Genomic DNA, 19,331 nt, shown 5'->3' with positions numbered 1-19,331 from the left:
TGTGACTGGTGTAGCATTTTCTCGAGTGTCGAGCCCCATCTGGTGGCTTTGCTGCGTCATTTTTTTTTGTGTGTGTCCTTGTGTCTTGTCGGGATTTTGTGCCTTCTTTCGGGATTTTTCGTCTTCTGCGCTTGTGAACTGAGAACGGGAAGGACAAGGTGCTTGAGAAAGGGCAGGGCTTGCAGATCTACCTCCGCTTCTCTCCCGGCTCCCTGTCCTTGGGTGTAATTTGGAGATACGTAGGCTCTCGAGGCTTATGTCCTTTCCTCCTACTCTTCCTTGCTGTGCAGTCTCGCCCCGAGTGGCAAGGGATGACCTAATCGATTTGGCAAAAGCTCAGTTTGTGCTGTTGAGCCCCTTCCAGAGCCTCCAGAAGGCACTTCGTCCCACTGTCATGCTGGCAGCTGAGGTGGGACAGATGAACAATCCCAGGAGGGGACATTTCTCTCCATTGACTAGCTCAGATCACCAACTCCAGGGTCGCCATTAGGTGAAATGAGTCCCATCCCAAATATCAGAGCATAAGGTTACAGCCACACTCAGGCTGTCAGCAAGCATTAGAAAGGACTCTGTTAGGAGATGCTTCCTTTCTTAAATGCCATGAGTTCTGCGACATCTAGGCACCTTGTGATACCCTAACTTGATCATCTCCATTTACAAGAGTTGGCCAAGTGTTCCCTGAGAGGAAGTTGTGCCCTCAGGGTGAGGTTTGCAGGTCTCCTCACATGCTTGATATGGAAACATGATAGAGCAGTACCTGTCCATGCATGAGACACCTCCTTCTAGTCCAATGTTGCCCAAATACTCAATAGCTGACCCGTGGCAAGCTGTGGCCTTTTACATTTGTGGGTCACACACATGCTGACAGTGAAGGTGGTGTTTCATTGCTCCACCTGTGATGAAATGGGGTCAAATCTCTGGACTTTGTGAGGAAAGTTCCTTACTAGAGTGCTGAAGGGGCTTAGATTATCTGTCAAGCCACCACCAAGTGTCATGACCAGCATTTGTCCATGAGCCTTTCCTCATCATGAGAACAAAGTTGAGTTGTTGTCATGTTGTTGAACAACATGAGTTGTTCTCTTGTGCAAATGTTTCATGAGCTTTTCCTACCCCCATGCTTCACATTCGAGTGGTGCAAGTGAAAAGTTTCCAGTACAAAATATTACAGGAGATGGTGTCAGAGCTGCGTAGACACGCCAGACTCCATTTCACCCAGACAACCTGCCTCTACCCATACAGCTGGCCCACAGCCCTGTCCCCCTCGGGTTTTGACTCATGCCAAAGTCTCATGCTCGGCTTTCCCTCCTGTTTCCTGCAGGTATATCCGAACTATGTACCTGGGGATCCAGAGCCAGCGGCGGAAGGAACACCAGCGGCGTTTCTACTGGGCTATGATGTACGAATATGCAGACGTAAATATGTTGCGCCTCCTGGAAACTTTCCTTGAGAGCGCCCCTCAACTGGTGCTACAGCTCTGCATAATGATCCAAAAGAACCGTGCAGAAACATTACCATGTAAGTGGCCCCCATCGTCCCCCCCATCCCTGTCCTCCTGGCCTCCCCCCTCTGATCCCCTGCTCAACTGCCAATGGATGCTTTGCTAACCCTCCACCCTATGCAACCTGGTGTGCAAGGGGCTGCCACTTTGGACAAATCTCATTCCAGCTCTGCGCTGCGTTCGCTGGGTAAAATTTCTGCACATTCTGCTGAGGGAAAAAAACCCCAAAACAGTCAAAAGATCAGATTCAGCTGTTCCACATCCAGTCGAGTCTAAAGTGTTGTCAGGAGGAGGCTGGCAGTCTCTGCTGCTATGGCGAGTGCCACCGTTCATTCGCCACCTGGCACTGGGCGAACACAATGATTCCCTGCCTCAGTTTCCCTCCTTAAATAAGTAAGATGATAAAATTGGCCAGATTTGAATTTGTGTTGCAAGGACAAATGGTTCAATGCTTGTGCAATGCTCTGATGGTGTGAAAATTAGTATAAGGGGGTTTCTTAATAGCTAAATGCTGTAGGACCTTTTCTGAAGGGTGCCCAGGAACTAAGGTTTAGTCGTTGGTACTATGGTTCTCAGCAAGTCTAAGAAAAGAGAGGAGGTAAGGTAGTGGAGGGGATTGTGGAGAGACTGAGATGTTGTAGTGCATGTAAGATTGCAAAAGTAGATGAGCAGCGGCTTGGAAGCAACCACAGAGAAGAGTTTGCCAATTCTGGTGTCCTTTGCTGCAGTCATGTCCTGGAGCACCCCAGTCAAGAAGCTCTGTCCCAGCCCTGGGGTGAGCAACTCTACCAGCCCATGCCCATGGGGATGCTGGCTGCCTCAGGGTCACTAGCTCAAGGGAGAATTGTCCTTTCCACAGACCAACAGTGGTATCAGCTGATGAACTGCTGGCTTATCCAGCCCCTGCTCAATCCGCAACACTCCGATGATGCTTCCCAACGACAGGCTGTTCGTGGTGTGTCATTTCTGGCAATCTGGAGGAGTTCCTTGGAGCTAGGGTTGGAACTGGGTAGTTCTTCAGGGTTAAATTTTGCTGGTTGGACCAACCAGGGTCACCACTGTGTAGAGCATTGATAAGTCAGACTGCTCTCCCCTTCTTCCGTGTTTTAGGCGTGTCCATCACAGTTGTGTGTAGAGGCCTCCCTTCTCCTATTTATGCCATATTTTCCTGAAACCGCTCACCACCAGCTCTCCAGGCCTCCAAAGTGTTGACATGATGAACCTGCTTTTCCAGAGCTCCTGCTAGAACTGCTCACAGTTGCCAGCACCCTTTCCCTGCTGCTTCCGACGTTATTAATTCTACTGAAGGTGTCTAAATCATAACCTAAGAAAGAGGCTTGCCACTGTGTTATGCAGGTTTTTCGACTCTGCAGAAGTTTTCTGGCCTCTGTTGTGCTGCGAGTCAGAGGACACAGCCGAATAATCCCTCTCGGCTTTTGGATCTGCGGCTCTTTCAGTTTGCCACTTCCAGGCATGGCTGCTTAATCCACTGAACAAGCTGCATCATTTTCCAACCCCTCCCCTTCTCCAGCTATGCAGTTCCTCTGTTCCTCCACCACACCGAGCAAGCCGCGCTCTCTTCCAAGGCCGCGCACGTCCCCCCGCCTGCCTCCCCCAGCCCTGCGGGGCTCTTTGCCTGCCACGCTCCAGCAGCGGAGCTCTCAGGGTCCCCTGCGCGCCTTCTCCCTGCCTCCTCCTCCTCCTTCGCACCAGAGAGGCGGTCACGCATCTCGGGGCTGAGCGGCAGGCGATGATGATGGATACAAGCGGCGGAGCTTGCTGGGAGCTCCCTGACTTAGGTGCAAGGTTTCCTAGAGCTCCTCCATGCCCGTTCGGTGCTTCTGTCTCCCTCCTCCTCCGGGCCAGCGCGTAATTATGTAAAAGGAAATTAAATGCTGAGAGGAGCCGTTATGAAAGGCAGCATCAAAGATTTCCCTTAAAGCAGGCAGAAACCGAAGTAGGATGGATATTGTTAGGAAGGCAGTGTGTTTAAAAATCAAATCAAGCCTCTCCTGGCTCATCGTGCCTACGTGAGCGTGGCTTGTCACACAGTGCAGAAAGAGGCCTGTTGTGCCTCTGAACAGGGACAGCATCAGCTGCGACGCTGAGGGATGCACGCCAGAAAAATGACCCACAGTAGGGCTTATAAACCCCGGTACAGCCCATGCTGGTGTGTCCAGACTCCAGCTGTATCTGTATGGTTCACACAGCTTCTTATAAACTCATTTAGTGCTAGAACAAGGTCAGTTTACTGTTTGGTATGGCATACATCCATCCTCCAAGCCCCACTCCTCCCTGCCCCTAAGACTGCAAGGCCAAGCCAGGCTCCAGTCTTCTCCCAGTGGGTCAGCTAATGTCTCTTTGTCCTCTTTAAGGAGCTTTAGAAAGGAATAGCTACCAGGAAGTTTGGCTTTTTTTCTCCTAGTCCCCATATTAAGATGGCTGTTGAGGTAAGAAGGATGAAGACTCTCGAGGTCTTTACTCAAACCCAGAGCATCTCCTCCAGAGATGTTTAGGAGCATGGTGACAGAAAGGGCTGGTCTTGCCTATTGTGGTTGCGGTGAGTAGGGGAGCACTGCAAGGACTAGCAGAAGGGAATGCAACCAGGCTTATGTTTAATTTCCTGGTTTCCAGGCCAAGTGCAAGGTCCTGCACATGGGTGGGGGCAATCCCAAGCACAAATACAGGCTGGGCGGAGAATGGAAGGAGGGCAGCCCTGAGGAGAAGGACTTGGGAGTGCTGGTGGACGAGAAGCTCAACATGAGCCAGCAATGCGCCCTTGCAGCCCAGAAATCCAACCGCAGCCTGGGCCAGCAGGTCAAGGGAGGTGATTCTCCCCTTCTACTCCGCTCTGGTGAGACCTCACCTGGAGTACTGTGTCCACTTCTGGAGCTCCCAACATAAGAAGGACATGGTCCAGCTGGAGTCCAGAGGAGGCCACGAAGATGCTGAGAGGGCTGGAGCAGCTCTGCTGTGAGGCCAGGCTGAGAGAGCTGGGGCTGTTCAGCCTGGAGAAGAGGAGGCTCCGGGGAGACCTGAGAGCGGCCTCCCAGTGCCTAAAGGGGGCTGCAGGAAAGGTGGGGAGAGACTCTTCAGCAGGGCCTGGTGTGATAGGACAAGGGGTAATGTTTTTAAAATAGAAGGATGTAGATTTAGATTAGATATTAGGAAGAAATTTTTTACAATGAGGGTGGTGGAGCACTGTCCCAGGTTGCCCAGAGAGGCGGTGGATGCCCCATCCCTGGAAACGTTCCAGGCCAGGTTGGCCGGGGCTCTGAGCAACCTGATGTGGTTGGAGATGTCCCTGCTCCTGGCAGGGGGGTTGGGCTGGGTGGCCTTTGAAGGTCCCTTCCAACCCAAACCATTCTGTGATTCTATTCGTTGGGCAGAAGATGGGAAAAAGCCTCACCATGCCTTGCAAGAACCATTGTATCCTGAGAGGTACCTGTTTGAAACGGTTGGGGAGAACCTGTGTTTATTGCTCCATCAGTGCTCAAAGAATGGAGCAGTTTCACTAGCAGTGCCCTGCTCACCCAAGAGTTAGCATCTCCTGCATGGTCTGACACCACCAGCAGCAGAGGTGCTGGAGCTGACATTTTAGGTCAAGTCCCAGCCTCGGTACAGCTTGGGACAACAGCCCTGGGATTTCATGAAGGTCAGGATTCAGTCTTTCAGCATATCCCTAGCACAAGGCAGACCAGACCCAGCTTAGCTGCCATTGCTTGATGACTTGGGAAGAGCAAAAAATAGCACAGAGAGAAAAGAGGTAAGAACTCAGTGTACTCCGTCCGGTGAGCAAATCTGACCTGGAAGGCGCATGCTGAGATCCTGAGCTGGAGTCTTTTGTGCTGTGGCTACTGGGACAAATCGGTCAACATCAGCTCCTGAATACGCACATGGAAGGAGCTGGCATTGGTATGCAGGCCCTTGGCAAGCAAGTCATCTGCTGCAACCACAGCTGTCTGGATCCACAACAGAGTTGACAGAAGGTGAGGGAGGAAGGATGCCTCCAAAACATGGATCAGCCCATGTTCAGGTCTAGACAGGACCTAGGTGATGCATTTAGACCCACCCTTAGAGTTAGGCAAGAGAAGGTGAAAGGACTCTGAAGAGGACACAGCCCTGTCCCTCACTCACCTTAATTGTCTCTGAGATTTAGAGGATGATGGAATGAAAGGATGGCCATCTATCTCAGATTCCTGGACAGCGCTGGCCAGAAGACTTCCCCTGATTTAAATAACATGATGCATTTGTCAGGGGAAACATAACACTAATGGCAACAACAAAAAAAGCCCAGCAGGCAAATCTTCATTTCATAATCACTCCTAGCAGATAATCCTCCTCACTTCTTGCAGGACAAACCATCCTTAACCCACTTCACCCTGCAGAGGTGCCTGCTCCTCTGCACTGAACGGAGAGGAGCACGTAGAACCAGCTTAAAGGAGACACTTAACTTCTAGGCAGTTGGTGAAGTGAGAGGGATTCCAGATTTTCGGCATAAATCTCCTCTTAAAGAGGTTTCCTTTTACTTCATGTTTTTCATGTGGCTACTTTAAGACTTAATGAGATTTAGCAGAACATCTAACGACCTTCCACTCATGTCACGAATGCTTTAAGCAACGCTTTCACTGGGAATTAGCCTGCATGAGCCTGCAGTTTTCAGTGCAGGGTTTTCCCCCACAAAAAAAAAAGGACTGTCTATCCACAGATGCCGTCCCCGTCTCCTCTATAACCCTGCTGTTGATCTGAAAGAGATTTGCAGCGTAAGCCTTCATTATGCAAAGTCCTGTTGAAATCTCTGGGATTTTGCGAGGTGTCTGCACTCTTTGCAGCCGGCAATAAGTACTCTGAAGCTGCTCGTGTATTTTAAGAAAAAGCAACATTAGCTTCAGCCTGTCTAGGGGGGGTCACTTTTTTAAGCAGAGTGATACAAGTTGGGTACTAAACAGGGTTTTAGACATCTCAACTACAGATGTGTTGTGACAGGACGAGGGGTGATGGTTTCAAAATAGAGGGAGCTAAATTCAGATTAGATATTAGGAAAAAATTTTTACAATGAGGGCGCTGGAGCACTGTCCCAGGTTGCCCAGAGAGGTGGTGGATGCCCCATCCCTGGAAACATTCCAGGCCAGGTTGGCCGGGGCTCTGAGCAACCTGATCTGGTTGGAGATGTCCCTGCTCCTTGCAGGGGGGTTGGACTGGATGACCTTTGAAGGTCCCTTCCAACCCAAACCATTCTGTGATTCTGTGTGTGTTGACTGCAGAGATATCCTGGTGGCATTTGCAGATGACCTAGCTGAATCTTGTTGTCCCTCCTAAAGTGAAGTCCTATCAGTTCATCACACTCTGTACTATGTCGGGAGGCCATTTATGATCAGGGCTCATCCTTTTTTTGCAAGGGCACTCTAAGGTGCTTTTCTCTGTCAGTTAGTTTAGAAAATTTTACTGGTCTTTGTGAGATATTGGAGGACAAGGAGCAAAAGTGCATTAGCTGTTGTCCTGACCTCCCCAAGAAGGTATTCCCCATCAAGCTGAGTGGATTCGGGATGAGCCAAACTCAAGTTAAACATTTCTACACCTGAGTGAGAGGATTCCTGAGTCGGTGATAATGAGTTAAGTCTAATGTGGAGATAAATTTCCCAGTTAATTTTCCCCCAGTGACAGGGTGATAGTTAACCAATAATGTGCTGTGAATAATGGATACGTTGTGAACTATATCCTGTCTGAAATGTCCCGTTAGATATGTTCATAGGGCAGGAAATATCCCAAGGCACCACAACTTGTCGAGGAATGGTTTGAGATCTAAAACAAAAGCCATATCTAAAGGCCAGAGAATGAATGGATTGATTCTTACTCAATCCCCTTCCCACTCAGGCCCCAAAGGTCAAAGTAACCTTCTAAGATGGAGCCTTCTCACCAAGTTAGAAAGGGAGACGTCAGCCTTTAGTTGCCCAAGGGTGTGATTTTCAAGTGTGATCAACACTGGCCTGAATGTAACTCGAGAGACTATAATGTCCTTATCTACCGGAAGTGGAGAAGAAACTCATTAGGTTTGAAAATTAATCCTACAAGTAGCATTGCTAACCTTGAAGAAGCACTAAAAGTTAGTGCAAGATCCTTCATGCTGGCCTGGGCCGAGCAGATACATCCATTGGAGAGCCTAGCAGAAATGCAGTTCTGAGGTGCAAGTGGACAGGCACCGGCAACGGGCAGCCATCATCACCACTGTTGCTCTGTTGGCCTGGGCCTGATGTGATTTTGGCTTGGGCCACCTAACTCTGAGCCAAACAATCCCCAGGGACTGCTTGGAAGTAAACATAGACCAGGACCAACAGGCAGTTGGATGGCAAGAGATGCGGTACAGATGGGGCCAGGATGTGCCTGCTGGCCTCGGGGCTGGAGAACAATCCCTGCAAATACTTGGTTCTTAGTGGAGATGTAGCCACAGAGGACTATGGGTGGGAGATGCCATGCTGGATGGAAGAGCCTGTGTAGGGGAAAGTGCTCGCTTTGGGGCGTTGCTGCCTATTTTCCACAGATATCTTTTAGTTTGGGTGTAACTAAATACATACATTCCAACAGTGCTGAAACGTGAGTCCAGCACCCCGACTTCAAATCTCTGTGACCTCTCTACACAAAACTGTCCCTGTTTGTGCAGAGCCCCATAACCAGAGTAAATAAGCCGTGATTCACCCTTTCTACCCAGGCGTCAGATTCCAGAGGGCTCAGTACAAAAAAGACCGACACGTTGTCTACACCCTCTGTTTGGGATGGGTGAGACACTGATGCAGGCCCAAGCAAAGTCCTTTTCCTGCAGAAGCAGAAATCCTCCTCCCTTTTCTGTCTAGTCTATTTTTCATTAGAACCAGTAAGATAACTGCAATATACGCCTAAAAAAGTCTTTGGCTCATAGAGTCCTTGGTAACGGGAGTTGGGATAGGTGAAAGGTCTATCAGAGTCACAGTCTGGGCTTTGGCTTGGGCTGTGAGACAAATCATAAAGAAAAAAGACCTTAAAACTTTGCCTATGGGGTTGAAGGCATATTCTTTCACCCTCTCATGCCATTCCTTTGGGAGTAAAAGAAATGGGAGGCATCCATCAGCCAACCCTGGTTCCTTGTGACAGAAGAGGCATGAGGAGAAAAGCAGTTGCTCATTGTCCTGCGGACAAGGGAAAACGACCCCCACCAGTTGTGTGCTTGCTGAAGGGGCTTGGCAGGAAGGAACCAGAGTAATCTGTGTTGAAATTTTGCCCTGATTCAACCACAGTTTCCCTTTAAATGTTCATCAGCAGACCAAGGAGGCATCTCACAAAACGCCCAGATAGCTCCAAACACATAAGCAGCTCGCCTGGGAGGCCACTCATATGACTCGAGTGCTTTGCCAGACTGGGGCATATGGCTCGGTTCCTGCCGTCCCCTCCTTCTCACCAAAGCCGGATGACAGATAGCAATTTGGTGCCCTGCTTGAAATGAGTCGCTGGTCCCGGGCCAGTTCCCAGCAGCATCAAAAAGCCATCTCCACAGTTGGCACTGGGCACTGACAATGTCTTGCTCTGGCATGCTGAGAGCAGGCCAAGCCCGAGGCATGCTGGCAGTGAGCGGCATGGGGAAAGCTTGCCCTATCATCAGCCGTATTGTCCCAGCGCGGTGGGGAAGGACTGGGTCCAGGAGCCTTTGAAGCCAGCGACAGGTTTTTTTTTTCCAATGGGCTTTGGAGCAGGCCCAAAGAGATACGTCATCTCTTAGCCTACCCCCACCTGCAGCTTCTCCATCCACCACTTTGCCATAGCTCTTGCTCCGTTATTTTGGAGCGCTGATAAAAACCCTTCTGTTCCGTATCACGTGCCACCACCAAGCAGATGACATGCCACAGCCAATAAAGATGAGTCACCATTCACGGGACAGCACTGGCAGGTAGCCAGTGCTGCCAATTTTAGGTTTTTTAAGACTGTGGTAATCATTGGAAGGGGGGTTACATCATCAGAGCACCACACAAGCATCAGCCCATGCTGTTCCTAGGAGCTGCAGGCCAGCTGGGAAACTGAGGCACAGACGGAGAGGTTTGAGTAGCCTCAGGTCTTGGGGAGAATCTCTACACTGCAGGTTCTTGGGGAGCAAGTTCATGCTAAACAGATTCCAGGCAGGAAATTAAGGCTTTTTCAGGTAATTTTATGCTGCAGACTTTCTTGGAGGCATACCTCTCACAGCAGATTCATGATTAGAGCGTAGGAAAAGGTGGCTGCACACTGCTGTGCAATTGGCTAGTAAAATCCATGGAAATTCAACTCTTTCATCTTCAGGTTGCTCTAGTGTGTAGCTCTGGGGTTCACACCAGGCACCTAGAAGAGCATGCTAACTCTGGATAAATGGAGAGTACATAGCCACTGAGGTGTGCAAAAAAACTGGGGAAGATGCAGGGTGCATGCTGGGCAGGGACTTCTCTGGTGTTTCTAAATCTGATGTAGATGGAGCAGTTCAGGTTGATGCAACTGGCTCAAAGTTGCTGCATATTGAAGGAAAGAACTTTTCGTGTTTCAGAAACTATCAGTTGTTTCAGATTATTAGCTGAATCTGGGAGTGCAGCAGATTTACTGAGTCAGTGAAAATCTCCTGAAATGACTTTTGTCCTAAGTGGCATTTGACCAACCTCATGCTCTCAGTGCCCTCAGTATGTCCATGTCTTTGCATGGACACTCACTGATGGGGGATGTCCACCAGGCACGGCCGTTTCCCTATCGCAGGAGCCCATATCTGAAATACCCTAAGGTGCAAACAGACGTTTGCAGTAGGGGAATGGATGCATAGTTTGATCTCAGCTTGTCCTGGGGGAAGGTGATGTTCATTAACCTGTTGAAGAGGCAGTCTCAATTCCATCTTGTACACACATGAACTTCTCAGAAGGCAAAAAGACCCAGGAGAGACAAGCCAACCCGAGCGTGACTTATCTGGTGGATGCTGGCGTGTTATTGAATTCTGGCCTGCTACACATCACTTAGATCTTTGCAGAGCGTACAAAACATGGGAAGCAGAGGAAGAAACAGGTTCCTGCTGTTATCCTTGGAAATCAGTGTCCCTGGTGCCTTCAGCTACCCCACTGCGAGACAGCACCAGCTGCACCACATCCGTTTTTATCACTTTGTCACTCCCCCGCACAGAAATGCTCTGCCAGACTCACTCTAATGATGCCAGCCCTGTGTACTCTCCAGAAGTGCTGAGATGCTCCTTCTTTTCAGGACACCAGTCCCCCCACATGCAATTATGCCAAGACAATTCCACCAATGGCCTCCTACACGATAACAAAGATTTACAAACCATAAGGTTAGCAAAGTGTGTGCACTGCTGACACATCTCCTCTAAACACACTGAATGAAGACCTCTTACATTGGCCAGTGAGTGTGAACCACGTTGGGTTTCCTTCCTCTTTCTCGTCAAGTCAAAAGCACTTCCAGAACTGGGATAAAGTTATTTTTCATTCTGTGTCCAGGCCAAACCGTTAACCAGAGGTGGTTTGCAGGACCCATGTTTGGTACCGTCACAGACTGTTTGAAACATTGCCTTGATGCTGCCTCGTCTCCAAGGAACTGGCATGGGAGCTGTATTTATAGCAGGAAGTTCCTTCACTAAGCCCTGGCAGAAGATGTTGCTTTCTCAATCTGGTGACAAATTTGTTGGGTTTCATCTGCGCGAATAAACTGAAACACATCAGAACATGAGCACAGCCACCAGATCTTGGTCATCCACGTGGTTCTTTTATCAGCACAGTCCTTGGCATGTTTTTAGCCCACGGCAGCTCACACCAACCCAAACAATTCCCAGGCTTGGCTCAGGTGTTAGCACAGGCCAAGGATGACTCCCAACAAGCAGTCTGGATTGGGCCACCCTGTTTTGGAGGCCAAGAGAGAATAATGGATGTAACTGTCAACAGAATTAGGCTTTGCACAGTTACTGATCTGTAGGCACAGAGTCACAGGTTCAAAAGCTGCCTGAAATCTGCCAGTGAAAAGAGATTCTCAAAGTTACATTCAGAAGCAAACAGCAGAACTCCTAGGGCTCTCCTTTCCAGTGTTGATGTGCTCCCCTCTTTCTCAAAGTATTTTAGTCCCATCTGCAAGATTACAACATCCTTTCAGCTTGTACTAGGCAGATTTAAATTCTTCTCAATGGCTGCGGTTCTCATCTGAATTAAAAAAGAATGCCAGGATAAAGATGCTGAAAGAAATATCAAACGTACAGTGTTAAAATGCAAGTATGTTGTATGTGTTTGCGGAGTTGTGTTGTTTCACGCCAACTATCCCTTCTCAGAATATAGAAATGGGCTGTGAAATATTTTACTCTAAATCAAGTTGTGTGTTTTTTCCTTAGCATAAGTTTTTTTCCCCATTTCAGGGCATTCTAGTAGTATCACAAGGTGTGTTTCTCTTCTAAAAGTTCCTAGCAGTAGTGTTCAAATATCATTAGGTCTGAAAAATCTCAATATAAGAGGCTCGTTCATCTTTGCAGAGTGTAAATCGGGAGTGACTGCTGGAGTCTGTTAAGATATTCAATATACTCAAAGAATCTGAACAAAGAACTGGCTGCTAAAAGTTGTGTCCTTCACAAAGAACCAGCTGTTGAATGTGCAGTATGATTTTTCCTCCAAGAGTAACTCTTTTTGGATTTTGCCAGCTTATTTTTCCCAATTAATGTAATCATGTGTTTGGGGTTTTTTCTCCTGTTGCTCTGGGAAAGAGTATTTTAAATAGGAGGGGAAAAAAAACTAGGTCTCGGCAATCAACAACCACACACACCGCACATCCAACCTAGAGGCTACAAGAGCAGCACAGTCATACTTGGGTGTCTTTAGTCTCCAGGGATCCATGGTAGATCCATGCTAATGGTGATGCCTAGCTTTCCATATTAACTATAAAGGCAGCTTAGGTTAACTTTTCTCCATAAGATTTGGATGCCTCTGGGCCACGCTAATGGCCATGTACATACAAGGCTCTGCTCAGGCTACTCAGATTTCTGAACTGAGGTCAGAAACAAGTGAGCACAAGAGGAACCAGAAAGTACACCGAGAAAAAGCAACGGAAATATATAGAGATGACTTGTACACTTCTCTGCTGGCCGTGTTCCTTTCAGGTTGAGCCAGGTTTCTGTGATAGACTCTACTGCCCTGTAATATTGCCTACAAAGAGAGATTTTGCTCTGTGTGCATAGATTTAAATCCTATCCTTGCTGGAGGTGTTGTCAGGATATCCAGATGGAGCATTTCAAGTGAAATTTCTTGATGTCCCTCAAGGAGCTTCACACTCTCTTGTCTGTGGCTTTTCACTTTGGGAGATTCAGGTGGGGAGTTTTGTTCAGTGTGATTCTGAGACAGTAGTTAAAGGTATTCAGATTAACAGGAATTTAACTAAAGTCTATAATTCCAGAGATGACTGTGCAGAGGGTATCTCACGCTGAATGGAGTGGCAATTCGTACAGCCTTTGACAAAAATAGACACGTATAAGAGATCTCATGCTCTGTTTCCAAACAACCTAAACTGTGCCCAGGAAATCCTGGCTGCTGCTCTCCCAGCACATCTCCACTACAGAATTAGCCCAGGTGTTTGGTACCAGGATAAATATAGACCAGGCTCAGATCAGACCATCTCTCATTCCTATAGATGTGGCATTAGAAGACAGAGATGCGCATAGTTGTTGGTGCTGAGCATCTCTATGAACCTCGATGCAGCCCTGTCCACGTGAGACCCAGCATGTCCTTTGGAGGATGCACTGGGGAAGGATGCACCGAGGCATGGTGGGAAGATCCTGGAGAGATATTGGCACTTGTGTAAGATAGCCTGAGTCCTCACTGCAGGGGATGTGGGTTACCAGGTTGTGTAAACCCCAGTTTAAGTGATAACAGCAGCTATTTTAGTTGGAAACACCATCCAACGTAGCCCCACACTGACATCAAAAACCCTATTAGTAAGATTAATGAGTTTTCTCATTTACTGGCCAAAAATCACAAAGGAAAGAACTTTTCTATATTAACACCCCCCAAAAAAAGCATCCACTGAAGTGGAACTGTTTGCTTTTGGTCAGAGGGGGACAGTGAATTCTTTTCTGAACATTTAGGGGAAGTTTCAAAATGGAGGAGTGATTTCAAAATAAACAGCTACATGTCATAAATAATGTCATACTAATGTCACATCAAAAGGGACTACAAAGGAAAGATTAGTCTGGTTGTGTGTCCTTCCTCTCCTCTACTCCATGATTGCCTCCAGCTTCTTTAGGACTGAAGCTATTCACCAAACTCATCCCAGATTCCTGAGTGGTCTTAGATGCCTGTCATGCCTTGCTCCCCCTGAAAAGTATGATTTTGAAGTTAATTTCCTTTAACTCCACCATTAGACTTCCATCAGAGACCCTGAGGGATGGGTAGACCTTCAGAAGAGGGCTTTTATCCATCAGTAAGAGTTTGCCCATCCAGCTGTAGCAATAGTCACGCAGGCATTTTCCTCAGACGTAGTTTTGAGAACATAGCTGAGACCAGATTCCTAGAAGGATCAGCCTATACTGCCAAAATAACATAAAGCTGTCTACACGTCCGTATTACACTCTACCTAAGCTCTAGCTGCCATGCCTGGGCTCCAAAAAAAATCCAGCCTGGAAAATCTGGTAATATGAGAGGCTCCATCTCCAGGAGTTGAACCACAGGTCTTCCATGTTATTTTTAAAGTGATGATGAAGGTGATATGACCATGTCTGTGATAGGCAGAGGGCTGTCCACGTTTTACATCTATACATGTAATGCAAACAGTGCCGGAGCCCAAGCACTAGCACTCCAGTGATTCTGTTAACATGGCCCCTGGTACAGTTTTGGCCAGGTAGCCCTTGCCCATAGCTTTCCCAGGCATGGGAAAATGAGTTCTCATAGGCCAGGGCCCATTCCCAAAAGGCAGACTAGATACAACTACTCTGTTTTGGAGTCTGAGCGAGCTTAATAGTATGGAGATGGTAGACTACGCCAGCTGGGCTCAGGGTCAATGAACAGTCCTGGCTTTGTTTGCTAGTTTAGACATTACCACAGTGACCCAGGTTCTCTCAAGGCCTGGGTTCCCATATGCCCTTCTCCTCTCTACTGTTTTGGTTTTTTTTTTATGAGCCGTAATCTGGTGGCAAGCCACTACACAAGATCAAAGATCTGGGTTAGCTAAGTGAGGTGAGGCTTGTTTGAAGATCTGTGCATATCTAAGGACTGAGATTTCAGCTGAGTGCTACCAGAAATTTTTCAGGTGTGGAGTGGATGTCAGTAACTTTTTTGCCTACATAAATAGGTAAAGACTGAGATACCTGCGGTCACCATCCTAGGAAAGGAGCAAGGCTACTGTGGAAAGCAAATAGTGGACTTGCATGCCTATGAGGACTGTGTTTATATATGCCTGTCGAGATCAGTCTTCTTGTCATTGACATAGCAGGGGGATATTGTCTTTCTGCTCCCACTTTCTTTCAGATGGTAATAACTGTCTGGCTGTTCAGGGAAATGCAACTTGAATATGTCCTCTGACTGGTCATGGCACCCTTCTTTCATCACGAGGGTGTTGGGGGGATGTTTTGCCTGCTAGATCTTCAGTGGTATAAAATCATTGTGTTGCATCACTCAAGTTTGCCCATATTATGCTGGATCTGGCAACTTCTGCTCTGCAGAAGACAATGCCAGCTATTCTGCTCATCTTGGAGCCAGGAACGGTTTCTCCAAGACTCCTTTCTGCTCAGCTCACCTTGCTGGGACTCAGGGCTCTCCTCTGAGCTCTTGTGGGGATTTGGTGGATGCCAAACCACTGCTATCTAGAGTACTTTTCATCTTATCCACTTCTCCTTGTTTGGACATTTCAGTTTGATCATCCGCACTCTATGTAGAGTCAATGGAGAGATAGAGAGGCATTTCCAGAGGGCAACTCATCCTATGTCTGAGACAGCTCTCCTTGGGTAAGACAAACACCAAGGCACTTGATGCAAGGAAGATCTTTTAATTAAGAGTGTTTTAAAACAGGAGGAAGCTTTGCCAATCCTTATCTAGTGGGTGATAGCCAACATTTTCAACAGGAGACTTGACACTTTGCTGAGGGTACTCAAGGACAGTCCAAAACAGAGGGCAGATTATCCCATTTCTGCTTGGCCTAAGGTGCTTGTGCCTCTCACAGAAGGATCAGTCATTGGCTTGCATCCAGGAGAAGATACAAGACTGGATGGCCCCAGGGCCTGAGGCAGTTTGGCAGCTCCCGAGTCCACAGAGGAGATGAATAGGAGGAGACATGACAGAAGCAGTGGAGATAATGAGAGCACAGATCAGACAAATGTGGCTGGTCACCTCTTCTAGCAGTAGAGAAAAAGGGGCATTTGGGAGAACTGAAAGGCAGCAGGATGAAAGGGGAGAGAAGCAAGTCCTTTTGAAACACAATCCGTAGTGAACCTGTGGACCTCAGTTCCTCCAGGCAGTGCTAAGACGAAGGCTGGAGGGGAACTAAAAAGAGGTCCAATGTTTCTGGGGTCAGTAAGGACATCTTAATTGAGCAAAAAGAAAATATTTTAGGAAGCATTCACATTTCAGGACACGAGCCAGCCTTTAACTGGCAAGGGGTGGGAGAGCAACTCTCCATGTGAGCAAGCCGTTCTGAAGTTGCCTTGCTATGGACTTTCGCAGCATCACAATAAAAGGTTTGGGAACATGGATGTTCCTCTGGTCTCATGTGGAAGACCCTTCCTTGTTCTAGCTCGGATATGGACTGTCCTGTATAGAAACTCAAAGCAAGCCTCGTGTCAGGATGTCCCAGTGCGATTCAGTGGTAGAAGACTCTCTTCTTGTTGTCCAGATCTACTTGGAGATTGATCCCTGATTTTAGTTATTTACCTTTGCTTCCTGCCTTTCCCAAACTGTCACCAGCAGTTTTCTATTTCTTATGGACTGGTGAGGCTGTGTCCTGGGGGAGTCAGGTCTTGGGGAGAACAGGGTTGTGCATGCTCCTTGGAGGAAGGTCTCAGAAGAGCTCCCTAGCAAAGAAGCAGATGCTGAGGATTTGAAACTCACATCTTGTCCAATGAAACCACAGCATTTTTCATAAGAAAAGAGCAAAGGACAAGACACTAGTGTAACCAGTAGAAAATCCAGTGTCCAAGTCATGTCTCTTCCCAGTGTCAGCCTCTGGTTTTTCATCGCTGGTTGCTCCAGCTCTGAGTGGAGTACGGAGGTAAACTGGCAGTCCTGTATCCAAAAGCAGATCCCAAATAGATTCAGACTCCCACAACAAATGTAGAGAAGTTCATCTCCAGAAACTGTTTCAGCAAATCCCCATCCTTTATCAATCATCTCCTGAAGGTGAATAAATCCCTCAGCTCTCTCGGGCCCTGAGGATGGGATCCATCCTCCTCACTAAGCATCTGAATTCATCTTAGACAGCTTAAACTTTACCTTAAACTGTCTAAATGAAGTTGACTCTCTTTGTAGTCACTGGGTAGAGACAACTCTCCATAAACATGACTTGCCTCTTTTTCTGTTGTCTGAGATGTGTGAGATAAGTCAGCCCCAGAGGAGAGGTCTGGTTTTTTAGCCAACCCCATTCTTTCCATTAAAAGCTTTAGTGGAATGATGGAAAGTTTCCTTTCCATAGGAACGGAGAAGTTGAAAATACTGAAATTTTGCTCAGCTCATCTTTTGGGCTTGGTTTCACCCACAGAGCATCTGCAGAGTGTTAAGTGACTGCAGAAATAGGGGGCACATAGATGTAGGCAGGCCATTCCTGGGTCAGACTTACAAATGATGTTCTCCGTAGGTGGAATAGTCCTCAACTACCGTAATGAACTGATGGCACACTGGAGAAACTGGTTAAGGAAATGTCCTGAAGTCCTATAAGGAAAATGAATGTCGAAAAAGTCTATGCAGTCCTTTATTATTTATATAATGGTAATGATCCATGTTCTTCCATGTTCAAAGTGAAAAACAAAGAGGGAGAATGAAGGAAAGACAACAGAAGTCTTTTCTTCCTCTGAAAGGAAAGAAAAAAAGAAAGATCAAGGATCAAATTACAGCAGGAACAAATCAAATCAGGCCTGGGGTCTGATTCTGACCCCTTTTACTCTGGTGCAAATAAATAAAAACAGATTAAAAAGAAAGAGGGAGCAAATTTCAGGCAGTGTTGTTACAAAAGCAGAATCTGGCTCGCTCCCTTTTGTATATAAACGCATTTTCACTCTGTGTGCACCAAAATGAAAACCCGTTCTTGGGTTCACGCTGACCTTCAGGGAGGAACGTGCCACCCAAAGGGGAAAACACAATAACAGGGTTCACAGCACAGAGAGCTGAGCAGCCAGCGAGTGACGGGGAGGAACCCAGACAGATTGGCATTCAGCGAGCGCTGCCTTCGCACGGGGGTTGATGGAAGGTTTCATGTCGCGCTGAATATTTCCTGTCCAGCTCACCCGGGAGAAATGTTGGTATCTTCCCATTTTATTTTAGTGGAGTCTTCAGGAGAATTAATGTCACAAAAAGAAATAGAGCACCATTTAAGCATCCTTTTCAGCTTTAAAGGGCCAGGCACCACAGTAAATACTTAGGGAATATCCTACAGTAAGTGCATTCAAATCACCTACAGCCAATAACCTGCAGCTGGGTTCGTGATGGAAATTGTACATACCCCTCGTGAAAAACCTCTCCTCTCAGCCGAACAACAGTGCAAGCAAGGGAAAAATGGATAGATTGTTCATTTTAAATATTCATTTTTGTGTGTGTGTCTGTGATTTGTCTACAGCTTTTATTAGATTAGTTGTAAACCCATGTGTAATCGCGTAGCATGAATAGAGCAGAGAGACTGGGATGGCTTCCCATGCGCTGTTTTTATTCCTCCACATATATGGGCTTTAAAAACAGCAATGGCAATTTAAGGGGAGTCATTGTTTTGAGTCTCTCTTGTGGATGTGGATTTTTCAAAGACTCTCATTATATTTCTGACGTAGCCTTTTCTTTTTCTGGGCCATCCGTAGAAACTAAAGGAGGAAAACTGAAACAGGCTGAAATTCAGCCTGCCCCTGCGAGCTTCAGCAGGGCTTGAGGAGCTTCCCTTGAACTCAGAGTGGTTCATGCCCCTGTCCTCCAGTATCAGACCACTACCTGCATTATAGTCTAGTCCACTCATGTTTTCATGATCCCAAGCAATGGCTCTTGTTTCCCCTTCTCATAGACTCTATTCCTTGGTCCAACACTCTTCTCAGAAAATTTAATCTTTTATATAGCTGCCTTATCATAGAACCAGAGAAAGGTTTGGGTTGGAAGGGACCTTTAAAGGCCATCCAGGCCAACCCCCTGCCAGGAGCAGGGACATCTCCAACCAAATCAGGTTGCTCACAGCCCCAGCCAACCTGGCCTGGAATGTTTCCAGGGATGGGTCATCCACCACCTCTCTGGGCGACATGTTCCCTTATTTCCCACTGCTTTCTCATTTTTCTTCACTATTTACTGTTGCTCAGTCTCTGTGCCACATGTGTTTACCACTGAGGACTGTTCAGTAGGTCCTCCTGAGACAGGCAGGATTACTAAGGCAAGAAGTCAGCATCAAGGCAGTTCAAGATGATGGGCGAGTTCAGCTCCAGATTCAGACACCTAAACAAAGGTGTCCCTGATGGAGGTGTCTCCACTTGATGAAAGTCTCCAAGCTTCCCTTGTATTCAGTGGAGATGCAGGCAATACACCCACAGGGTCTAAACAATGACCTTCCTACAGCTCTGGCTGCACCGGCCATGATGACTAAGGAACCAATATGGCTGGCTTTTGCCTTGTGTCATTTGAGATGCCCTGAGTACCCTGCCTCACTC

At 47.4% G+C, this 19,331-nt stretch overlaps 1 protein-coding gene across 1 annotated transcript in view; it reads left to right on the top strand.

Annotated features, from left to right (window-relative positions):
* Nucleotides 1-19,331, top strand: part of XKR6 (XK related 6) — a 188,091-nt gene that overhangs the window by 161,823 nt on the left and 6,937 nt on the right. Inside the window, exon 2 of the mRNA XM_086745647.1 lies at nt 1,319-1,515. Within this exon, the coding sequence (XP_086601773.1) occupies nt 1,319-1,515 (197 nt within the window). The remainder of the gene's footprint in view (nt 1-1,318; nt 1,516-19,331) is intronic.

This window comes from Chlamydotis macqueenii, chromosome 3, assembly GCF_036417535.1.
Source record: "Chlamydotis macqueenii isolate bChlMac1 chromosome 3, bChlMac1.mat, whole genome shotgun sequence".
Taxonomy (NCBI): Eukaryota; Metazoa; Chordata; class Aves; order Otidiformes; family Otididae; genus Chlamydotis; species Chlamydotis macqueenii.
Note: the sequence above shows the minus strand (reverse complement) of the source record. Positions and strands in the feature narration are given on the sequence as shown.